Below are 11,031 nucleotides of genomic sequence, written 5' to 3'. Positions count from 1 at the left end.
GGCGAGCGGCCCCTCCCGCCCCGCCATGGGTGAGCAGAGATCGCGCCGCCTGGTGGTGGGAGGTCGCGGAGGTCCCGTTAGGGCACGGTGTGAGGCGCCGCCCCGCGGGCTGGAGTGGAACTGCAGTTCTGAGGTCATGGGAGATCGGGAATGGAGGGGGAATTGGGAGACGGAAGGGGAATTGGAGCGTTTGCGGAACAGGGAGACACGGTGGAGAATAAAGGGGAATTGTGGGACATAAGGGTGAAACCGAACCCTTATGTACGTAAGGGAACGTAAGGGATCGGGGAGCACGGGGGAGAACTGTGGGATATCTGAGGACAGAAGGACAACCAGACACCAAGCTCTCCGCGTGCCTTTAATTGCAGATGGGGCGATGGGCGCACAGCCCTGATCTCACACTGATGACACAGATGGAGCCCCACCCCATCCCCACGTCCCCTGCCCCCATCTGCAGCAGCGGGTGATGACAGATGACAGTCCCTGTGTTACCATCCTGGCCCTGAGGGCTGGAGCAGGAACGTGCACAGCAGGTCATGGCAAGGCAGCCCCGTGCCCCCCCAGCTCACAGCCACTGCAGGGTGAAGCCCTGGCTGAGCCCGAGCCCGAGGCCACTGACGGTGAGGACCTGCAGGACATGAGGGGACAGCATGGCTGAGCTCCTCCAGCACTTATGCAATGACCCCAACCCTCTATACAGCACAAGAACACCTTCTTCGCCCTCCTGCCCCCCATCAATTAGGGCTGGGAGAGGAGGCATGGGCACCCCCAGGACACAGCACGCCAACACAAAGCCATACCTGGTTGTCCAGGTAGAAGAAGGGCTTCTCCTGCCCATCTAGGAGGACCTTGCTGGGCGGCTCCTGCACTCCATAGAATCTCACTGTATCAACAGTGACATAGTTGGCCTCGGTGCTGGCATGGAGGACGTTGGAGGTGAAGATGTTCTGCAGGAGGGGATGGTGTGAGCACGAGGTGTCCTGGACACCCCCCTGCCCTTCCTACCATGTCCCACCTCTGTGGCATTGAAGACCAGGTAGGAGTAGTTGCCCCGCTCGAAGGTGTCCAGGCTCTCGCCGTCATCCCAGAAGAGGTCCCCCCAGGCAGTGGCACGTGGGGACAGGGCCACAATGAGAAGCAGTGGGTTCCCTCGGGTGGCCTTGCTGGTGGTCCCGGGTTTCTGGATTTCAAAGGAAGCTGTGAGGCTGTGTGCCCGGTATGGGGCAGGGAAGGCTATGACATGCTGAGGACTGAGGAAGGACACCTCGTGGAGCAGGGGACTCCTCTGGGACCGTCCCCAGCCCAGGGAGGTGGCAGCAGGGAGCTCACCTGTGTGGGCAGGATGGAACCCTCCCGGAGATGGAGGTTGAGGTGGTCCAGGGGGGCTGACAGCTTCAACATCTCCCCACTGCTGTTCACAGAGGAGCCCTGGAAGGGAGCAAAGTACAAAGGGGGGTCAGGGACATAGTGATGCACTCAGGCAAGGGGCCAGGGAGCAGCTCCTCAGGTAGCAAGCCCCACAGCTGGTGATGATCCAACACTTTGGCATCCCCTGAGAGCCTCGTCCAAATCATCCAAAACCTGAGTGTGAGTGCCATGGTGCTCCTCACCGTGTAGAAGTCGTACCACACGCCTTGGGGGAAATAGCCCAACACCGAGTCTGCTCCAGGCTCCAGCACCGGGGTCACCAGCAAGCTCTGGCCCCACAGGAACTGCCTGTCCAAGCCATATGTGGCCACATCCCAGGGGAACCTGCAGTGGGATGGAGACAAAGCTGCCATCAGTTACTCCTTCACCACCAAACCACAGCCAGCATCTCACCAGCTCCCATCAGGGTGCTCTTACTCAAAGAACAAAGGTCGGGCGACGGTTTCCCCCTGCAGGTGGGCACGGTGGAAAAGTGTGTAGAGGAAGGGCAGGAGGGAGTAGCGGGTGAGCAGCACGTCCTTCATGGCTGTCCTTGCTGAGGGGCTGAAAGCTGTGGGGTCCTGGGCCTGGAGGATACACAAATGTGAGTCAGCAAACGCCCCATCCTCACCCAAATCTCCATCCCCATGGGGCAAATGTGCCTGCATCCCCCTGCATTCTACCTTCTACATCCCACATCTCATATTCTAAATCCAGCATACTGTATCCAACATCCCAAATCCCACATCCTGCATCCCATATCCCCCATCCTGCCCAAGACCTTCTCGTTCTGGGTGTTGTGGTTGCGGGAGAAGGGGTAGAAGGCCCCAAGCTGCATCCAGCGGGTGCACAGCTCCTCCGAGGTGCTGCCAGAGAAGCCGCAGATGTCGGCCCCCACCAGAGGGATCCCAAACAGGCTGAAACTCAGCATCCCTGCAGACAGGTGGGCAGAGATGCTCAGCAGAGTACGGGGAGTTTTGCGGTCTCCATCACCTCCCAAACGCAGGATGAAAGGAAATCCCAGCAGGGCTGGGGTGCTTTCTGGGGAAGGGCAGAGCTGTGAGACCGTACCACCCACCTGGGATGGAGTAATACATGTCCTTCCATTGGCTCCGGTTGTCACCCAGCCAGTGTCCCGAGTACCGGCCCTGGCTGGGGAAGGTGGAGCGGGAGATAACAAGGGGACGCTTTCCTCGGATCTGGATCAAGGCGCTGCAAGGCAATGGGGAGACCGAGGAGCAGGAGGTGAGAGCTGCCCTGAGGAGCCTCCTCAACCCTTACAGACAGCTCTGGGAGTGTGAGTAGCATAGTCCCTGGGCTTGGAACAGGACCAACTTTATCCTCCCTCCTCTCCTCGTTCCTCTGGGCAAGGCTGTGAGCAGCCACAGCATCTCCCTTTGGCTCAGCCACTCAAACCCCACTTCTTTTCCTACACTGACATCCCTGAGCAGCACACTTTCACCCATCCTATCCCCAGGGTGCTCAGGTACCTCGCCGTCGCTTCGGCTTCCTTCAGCCCGTAGAGGTTGTGCAGGTTGTAGTGCACCGAGGCGTTCTGCTTCGCTGAGGCACACACCGTCTTGGCGGACAGGGAATTGCCCAGCACAGCTGCCGGGAGGGACAGCCACCATTGGCATTCGGTGGAGAGGGTGAGGGGCACAGAGCCACCCATGCTGCAAAGTGAGCTCCCACAGCAACTCCCATCCCGCGCCCCAGCACAGCCACAAGCGTTCAATGCTCGGGTATGGAGATCAGCACATGAAAGCAGGGATGGGCACGGTCAGGGAGCGGAACAGAGATGTGATGTGTTGGAAGAATGGTTTTCCTCCACAGCACTCAGTTTTCAGCATCATGAGAGCACGTGGTACCTACCAGCGCAGCCTGCATCTCACCGCCCTCCTTACCCGGCGTGTACGGGGGGCTGTCGAGCTCTCCGGGCGGGCAGCCCTCTTCAGACCCATCCATGAAGTTGGATGGCTCGTTCATGTCCTGTGAAAACCACAGAGCAGTGTGAAGGGGGAGCTGTTAGGGATCAGTGATGTCTAAGGGAGGCACATGAGGGGTGTGCTGGAACCCACAGGCTCCAGGCTTCCTCCCACACCACCACAACCATTGAGCCCCTTTGCCCAGCACACACAGATGGTCACATATGCAGAGTGCTGTCCTGCCAAAACACGATGAAGCCAGAAAAGCAGCACTCGGGCAATGGCTGTTGCTCCAGGAGCAGGGAGATGGCACCAGGCAACGGGGAGCACTTACGATCCAGAGGCCATCGAAAGGCACATGGGTGTGGAAGCGCTGCAGGTTCTCCAGCCACCACTGGTGTGTGTCTGTGTTGGAGAAGTCGGGGAAGGCAGTGTAGCCTGGCCAGACCTGCAGGGAAGCCACAGAGCAGTGGTTCAGCAGGGCAGAACGCTAAGGGGAAGGAGATACCCCGAGGCTTTGAGCGTGCTGAAGGACCCAGGGCTAAAACAGGCAATAAAGCCAATGGTAAAATCCAGGCTGACTGCTTCAAGGGCTGGATGCTGCGTGTGCAGCATCGCCCCTGAGCATCTCAGGGTGAGGCGGAGAGCAGAGTCTGCCTGCATGTGCCAGTGATGGGGAAGAGCTGTGATTCCTCTGTGTTTCACCTCACTCCAGGAATTATAGTGTTGGAATTACAGAGTTGGGTCATTAGACTGTTAAAAGTTTCAGCAGGAGAGGGAGAGCCAGGAGGAGCAAATGGCTGTGAATGGGTAATAAACTGGCTGCGGGTCTGGAGCAGATTGGAGGCGCTTGAGCATCACAGGCAACCTCTTCCCACCTCAAAAACAGGAAGGGAGAGGATCAGATGATCGGCCTCAGGCAGAACCACCAACCCCTCTGCACTCATATGACTTGCCCGGGTGCCTCTGCGGGACAGCAGCTGGCTCTGGAGGCGGGTGGAGATGCCACAAGGTGAAATGTGGAAAACTGAGAGCAGGACCGGGCCCTGGCAATCAGCCACCTGCCTTCTCCTCCAGCAGGAGGGAAGAAATCCCAGCCCGACTCCTGCAAAGCCCCCAGGATTTCCCCCAGCTCCTCACCTGCCCAATCAGTGGCTGCCCCTGGGTGGTGTTTAGGAACAAACCCCGTCTCAAGCCTTCATCGAAAGGCCAGTAGGAACCACGTGGGCTGGTGCTGCTGATGCCGGGGTCCTGGGGATGGAGCAGAGTCAGTATCTCTCAGCCCCTTCCCCTGCAATGCCAGTGTGATTCGGGGAGCACAGTCAAGGCAGGGTCAGCCAAAGCCCACGCATGGCGACTGTTTCAACCAAGGGGAACAGAAACTTGCTTCAACACTTCCAGGCTCATTTTCTAAAATGTCACTTCTGCAAGTCCCGAGGACCCGTTATGGGGTTTTGGGGTGGGGGGGGATAAATATAAGAAATCATGAACTTACGCAAGAAGCATCAGGACACAGCTTGGGCTACAGAGGGGACTTCAATCTGCCCGGGGCAACCCAACATCCCCTCCCAGGGTCCGTTTGCACCCCAGGCCTTGCTGCCCACAATGAGCAGAACCACATCCCATTTCCTGACAGTGGGACAGCACCGCAGGGTCATGAGAGCTCAGCACTGGTGGGGAAGCAGGGATTCCTGTGTCGAGCACCCACGAGTTGAACCCAGACTCAGTCATGGTCCCTCTGCGCATGAGGACGAGGAGCCCGCCTCCCTGTGCTCCCTCAGCAGATGGGAGCGTAGTGCAATAACCTGGCCCGTATCTCAGCACTCCCTGCCCTTACAGGGGATTTCCAAAGGCAGATTGCACGCTGACAAAAATCCCCAGTCCTGGAGCTGGCTAACACCACCCAGGCACCGGAGGGGGCCATGAGCTGCCCCCAGTCCCTGCCTTGCAGCCACCAAGCCCAGCTCCGGAGAGTGACAGCCCTGAGCATGAGTGAGGCAAGTACCAAGATCATCACGTAGTGCTGCCCGTGCTTGTGGAGATCTTCCACCAGTGAGGGGAGAGAGGCAAATTTCTGGGGATCGAAGGTGAAGTCCCGGTACCCATCCATGTAATCAATGTCGTTCCATTGAGCATCCTGCGGGGAATGGGCTCAGAGCAGGCAGCAGCACACAGCCCCCATCCCTCCCTCCTTCCTTGGGGTACCTGTGGGATCTGGTAGTTCCTCATGGCCCTTGCAGTCTGCCAGGTCTCATTGCTGGAGCCGTAGCCCCAGCGGCAGAGGTGGAAGCCGAGTGCCCAGAGCGGAGGCATGGCTGGGAAACCTGCAGTGTGTCCACAGGCAGTGTCAGCGTGGCAAAGGGATGGGAGAGGAAGGGGGTGGAAGAGGAAGGGAAAAGGGGAGATGGAGTATGGGGTGACCATGTGGTGTTCCTGGAGGGATGGGGATGGGGTGGGGTGATGCAGGCACGGAGACAAAGGGAAGAGCACTTAATGGTGTATGTGCTTACCTATCACCTCCTGGTACTGCTGGATGACCATGTTGGGGTCAGGCCCCAGGAAGATGTAGAAGTCCAGCACACCTCCAATGGTCCTCCAAGTCAGGCCCGGGGCAGGCTGCAAGGCCACCTCTTTGCACAGTGGGGAGAAAAGCACAATGAGACCTGGGGAGCATCCCAGCATGGGGCCGGGCAGCACCACCACGGTGCAGGAAAAGGAGAAATCCCTGTGGGTGTCCAGGGCTTACACCATCACAGGCTGGGCAGATCATGGAGAAAGCTCTCTATGAACAGGCTCTTCAAGTTGAAAGCTGTGCCCTCTGTTGGCCCTCACTTAAAAACCAAATGCATGCCTTCCTCCAGTGCACAGGAGGCAGGGCGATCCCGGGTTTTTCACATGGCTGAGCCCTCAGACCTCAGCTGGGTGATGCATTTCCCCGTGCTCTGCTCCACGCTCACACTGGGAAGCAGAGCTGCATTGAAGCTGAGCACAGCTGGAGCCCTGCTCTGAGCAGCATGGTCCCAGATGGCTACTGGAGGGGGGACGGGTGACCACCAGTGCCATCCTGGCAAAGCAGGACCCCGTGGGGCTACTAGCAGGAAGGTGCTGCAGGGCACAGGTGGCACAGCTGGGGACAGCTGGGGACAGCACAGGCAGCATCCCCGTCTGGGCAGGAATCGCACACACTGACAGCCTCAGGGCAAGGCTGCTTTGGGCAGATGGGGAATGGGCACAGAGCTGCATGTGAAGGACTCGCTTTTCCGACAGCAATTCAGCAGCTGGGCGTGCGGTTAAACTGCTCAGCAGTTGCTAAAGAGCCTCGCTTCAGCCAGGAAACAGATGGCTCAGCTCAATAACGAAGCCATCGGACCACATCTTTTCCCTTTTATGGCTTCCTCTTGCCCCAAGATCCCGAACCAACGCCACACACCTACCCATGGCATTGCTGTTGAGGAGGAAAACCCCGTGGGCATCGCCGCCCTCCTCCATCAGCAGGTAGAAGGGGTGAGCGCCGTACAGATTGAAGGATTCCTGCAAGCAGGGGTTGCCTGGTGAGAGAGCAGCTCCCGGGTAGAGCAGCTCAGCTCAGAGCCAAGAGACTCAGGCTAACCAATGTTCCCAAGTCACATCAGTTGCCACCACCCAGCCTAGCATCCATCACCCCATGGAGGGCACGGCAGGGTTGTGAGGACAGTTTTGGAGCTGGAAGCCACGGGAGCTGCTTTTCCCTTGGACACTGCTAAGCTGTGCCCAGGGCAGCCGCACCACAACCTGCTGCATGGACCAGAAAGCACTCAGGGCCATCAGGACACACGTTTTTTGCAATTGCACTGAAATCCTCCCCATGACCACTCCCTGCCCCAGGGGTACCGTGGGGGCCACATCACGGGCCCAGAGGGTGAGGGTGTTCCAGTCGAGGCTGTGCAGCAGCGTGCTGCGGTGCTCCCCCAACCCATACAGGAACCTGGAGGGCAGCGTGGTGGAGATCTGCAGGAACTGGTCGGCGAAGATCAGGGGAGCCACGGTGGTGTTGAGCCTGCCGGGTGACACAGCGGGAGAGAAGGTCACCAGGGGATGGTAACCCCCTCACAGTGACGTGCCCTTCCCTCTAGAAGCATCTCGATGCCAGCAAAGCAGTGCATCCCATCCCATTTCCAGTCCTGTTAGGGCAGACTGGGGTCTGGGTGGTGGCACATCCTGACCCCAGCCAGCCCAACCCCACACAGCCATTCATTTGACACCGGCAGTTTCCACTCCGGTTATAATTAACCACCGAGGCGATGCAGCCAGGGAGTTCTCTGTCTGCCCTTGCTGATAAGCAGCTCCTGAGGAAAAGACAGACCACAGGGCCCAAAATGGGAGGGAGGAGGACAGGACAGGATCTGGGGGAGTGCTGGGACACCCTGCCCTATGCTGAGCACTGCAGCTCGCTGTGGCTCAGCTCAGGCAAAGCCATGGAGAAGACCGGAGCAGCACAGCGAATCCACTGGTATTTTTTCCCCCAAAAGCCTGAACCCAGCGCTTGCTGGGGAGTTCCCACACCATAGACAGCTCTGGAGAACCCCAAAAGCAAGGCCAAGCAGGCAGAGCTGTGGCCCTTTGCTGGTCCTTTCCCCAAGCCTCCAGGTCCATCCCTGGTGATACGCTGGGGTCCCGCATCCCAGGGCTGTGCCTCACTCAAGACACAGTTTGGAGCAGCTCCATGACACCGGTGGGGATTTGGGGTATTGTGCTGGTTTGGGAGTAGGTGCTGATCACACTCAGTCCTGCATGGCCAGAAAGCCACGTGCTGCTGCGTCCCCATGTGAGCACCAGAGTTTGCAGCAAGGATGAAAGCAATGATAACTGATGGATTGAGATGCGTAGGTGTGTTTTTCCCTAAGGAAAGCCCTCAGGGAGGCACGCTGAATCCCACTGAGGGAAGGACACATAGAGAAGGTGGGCTCTTACAGCACTGTCCCTGTCCCTTGGCGCCGCAGCAGCACCCCAAAGGGATCCTGGGAGAATTCCAGGCTGTAGATGGGGTTTTCTGCTCTCTTCATCACTCGGGGAACTTCCAGGGGCACCTCATACCGGGGCTTGGCTGCATCGGTTATCTGCAACGGGGAAAAAGGACACTATGAACACCAGCAAAACAGGAGGGCTGGAGATGCTCACTGAGGACACGTGTTCATGTCAGGAGCAAAGCAGCTGCCAGCCTCTCTCTGAGCAGGGGACGTCACCTACAGACGTGGTACAGGGTGCAGAGCCCTGGAAGAGAGCTGGAGGCACGCTCACCTTGATGCGCAGCCGTGTGTTCGTCTGGAACTCCACATCCATCCTCAGCACCTGGATGTCCTTGGGGTAATAGGCCTTCTCCCTGCGCACCAGCAGCCCCGTCATGCCCAGCACCGTCTGGTTGAGGCTCTGCACCACGTAGCTGGGGAAGTTGGGCGGATAGAAGCACCAGGGCACCCCACGTTTGCCCCCCACTGCAGGGAGGGTCTCGATGAAGCAGCACCCCCGGCTCTCGCACAGCTCCTGGGTCACCACCACGCTCCTCTCGGGGTAGCAGTCATAGCGGTGGCTCTCAGGGACCAGGTGGCATTGGGAAGGTGGTGCAGGGCCATGCCAGCCCCTGGATACTTGTCGCAGCACCCAGACGGTGATGGTGCTCAGCAGCACGGCGGTGATCAGCAGCCCGCTGCCCACCCACCATGGGGCCAGCTTGCTGCGGCCAGCAGCTGTCGGGGTGGTTGAATTTTCCTCCTCCTCCTCCTCCTGGCTCAATACCAGCTGTGGCACCGATGTCCTCAGCTTCTGGTACGACCTCATTGTCCTGGGGCTGCAGTGAGGGGAGAGAGATGAAGAGTGCATGGTTGTGGGAAGTGGCCAGAGGAAGTTCATGCAAGGCTTCCCTGAGCCTGATGCAGAGCTTTCTGCATTGGTTGAGATGTGCTCTGCAAACTTATGGCACTGATGGCTTTGTCTGGAGCTGCCCATGCCTAGCCCCACTACAGCATAGAGGCAGCCATGAGGCTCTGCTGCAGCCCCAAGGACCACCAGACCGAACTCCACACACTCTGGGTCTGGGGTGGTGGCAGTGTTCCTGCAAAGATTTTTGCCCAGGTCTGAATGTATGGGTTGTGGCATTTCCAGAAGATTGACAAGCAAAAGTGAGTCCCCAACCACCCACTGGGGCAGTCGCAGTGCTGGGAGCGTGAGGTGTGGAGCATCCTCTGTTCTGAGCATCCTCTGCTCATGCCCAAAGCCCTGAGTCAGACCTTTCAGCCTAGGGAGGACAGCAGGGAATATGCCGTCAGTGTTTGCCTCCCACTGATAACATACGATTTTAGAAACTTCTCAGGCAAACGTCTTCCAGACTGCAAGCGAAGCAGAGCCCCCGCTCCTGCTGCCTGCAGGGCGCAGTCCCAGAGCTATAAACAAGGACGCAACTTTCTCCTGCCCACCTCCAGCCCAGACCTCGCTCTCCTAATCTGCACAAGCTCAGCGCGGTGCCCCTCGCTGCAGAGCGGATTTTATCCCCGTCGGCCCTCCCCTGGCCCTGCACCAAAATGGCCCGCCCCGCTCAGCACCCCGCTCGGCATCCATCCCGTGCCGTGGGGCTGCTGGTGGGGACGGGACGCAGCGGGTGCCCTCACCCCCTGCATGCACACCCGACCGCCTCTGCACATCGATCCCAACCTGCTCGGCACGCCACCTGCCCGGCCACGCGCGCTCACGCCAGGCCACGGCGACGCAGCAATGGCCTTTCGGGCAGAGGGCGCAGAGCCAGCCGTGCCAAAAAGTGCAAGGGCGGATGCGGGGCCCCCAGCCCAGCCCGGGGGGCACAACCCAGGCGCTTACATCCACGTGCGTCCTCTTGATACTGTGGCTGCGGGCGGCGGTGCGGGCAGCACGGGCTCGGGGCTCCCAGCAGCGCAGCCCTGCCTGCTCCGCCGTAAAACTCCGAGCAATTGCCCAGCGCCTACCGCTCCTTTCTAATAGCAGCGCCTGCTAACGCGCTGACTTCTCAGCTGCTCTCTCATCTGCTTTGCTGCGCACTTTTAGTGTGTCTGCATATATCGATGGGTCCACGCTCAGTGCTGTTCCAAAGCCCCTTGGTATGGGAAATGAATGATTTGTTTTCAATTTTCCTGTGTACACATTGGGTCTCAAGAGCCTGCACATTCACATTTCCAGCCTCCCCTTTTCAGGATCAGAGCATTTCAGTGTTTCAGCCCAAGCAGAGGGTGGAAGAGATGCCTGTGCTGAGCACTCCATGGTGCCTGACCTGTTATGAGCACACAGCACAAGGGCTGCCCCACAGGTCCCCACATCCCCAAAGCAAGGCCCCTTTCGTCCCTTTATTTTTCACCAAGTGCACTTTCTGCCGTGTGCTCACACTCTCCTGGCTAAGGAGTGGGTGTGTGTGCATGCTCCCAGCCAGGTTTGCACTCTCAGGGGATCAGAGCCACTCGTTTGCTGTTGAAGGCCACTGCAGTCCAAAGGTCAGCAGCAAAGGACAACAGACCTTTGGAGCAAAGCTGCTTTCTCCGGGAATGGAAACAAAAATCCAGATCTGTCATGAATGGCCAATTCACCCAGAAGCTGAATTTCAACAATCCCCCCTCCCAAGCCATACTCAGTATGTTCAATCCCATCCTTGCAAAGCCAGGGGAGAATGTCCCACTTTGGGTCACCGCAGAGGGAGAGACCA

The 11,031-nt window shown here is 58.8% G+C and overlaps 1 protein-coding gene across 3 annotated transcripts in view; it reads right to left on the bottom strand.

Annotated features, from left to right (window-relative positions):
- Positions 1-423: 423 nt before the first annotated feature.
- LOC122165096 (lysosomal alpha-glucosidase-like) overlaps positions 424-11,031 on the bottom strand; it is a 13,891-nt gene continuing 3,283 nt past the window's right edge. The window contains exons 1-20 of one of the 3 annotated variants that reach the window (XM_042827763.1): positions 10,179-10,262; positions 8,610-9,156; positions 8,283-8,428; positions 7,203-7,368; positions 6,767-6,863; positions 5,843-5,962; positions 5,538-5,656; positions 5,338-5,469; positions 4,473-4,583; positions 3,667-3,780; positions 3,312-3,396; positions 2,898-3,015; positions 2,486-2,619; positions 2,189-2,340; positions 1,846-1,994; positions 1,611-1,752; positions 1,330-1,428; positions 1,016-1,180; positions 801-947; positions 424-628 (exon numbers count right to left, since the gene is read on the bottom strand). In XM_042827763.1, the coding sequence (XP_042683697.1) occupies positions 566-628; positions 801-947; positions 1,016-1,180; positions 1,330-1,428; positions 1,611-1,752; positions 1,846-1,994; positions 2,189-2,340; positions 2,486-2,619; positions 2,898-3,015; positions 3,312-3,396; positions 3,667-3,780; positions 4,473-4,583; positions 5,338-5,469; positions 5,538-5,656; positions 5,843-5,962; positions 6,767-6,863; positions 7,203-7,368; positions 8,283-8,428; positions 8,610-9,146 (2,796 nt within the window). In that variant the 5' untranslated portion in view covers positions 9,147-9,156; positions 10,179-10,262 and the 3' untranslated portion in view covers positions 424-565. Of the gene's footprint in view, positions 629-800; positions 948-1,015; positions 1,181-1,329; positions 1,429-1,610; positions 1,753-1,845; positions 1,995-2,188; positions 2,341-2,485; positions 2,620-2,897; positions 3,016-3,311; positions 3,397-3,666; positions 3,781-4,472; positions 4,584-5,337; positions 5,470-5,537; positions 5,657-5,842; positions 5,963-6,766; positions 6,864-7,202; positions 7,369-8,282; positions 8,429-8,609; positions 9,157-10,016; positions 10,039-10,178; positions 10,263-11,031 lie in introns of those variants that run through there. The other 2 variants (XM_042827765.1, XM_042827764.1) reach the window with 2 other exon arrangements.

This window comes from Centrocercus urophasianus, unplaced genomic scaffold (genome assembly GCF_019232065.1).
Source record: "Centrocercus urophasianus isolate 14NV4802_14NV808 unplaced genomic scaffold, USGS_Curo_1.0 seq_29, whole genome shotgun sequence".
In the NCBI taxonomy this organism is placed as follows: domain Eukaryota; kingdom Metazoa; phylum Chordata; class Aves; order Galliformes; family Phasianidae; genus Centrocercus; species Centrocercus urophasianus.
Note: the sequence above shows the minus strand (reverse complement) of the source record. Positions and strands in the feature narration are given on the sequence as shown.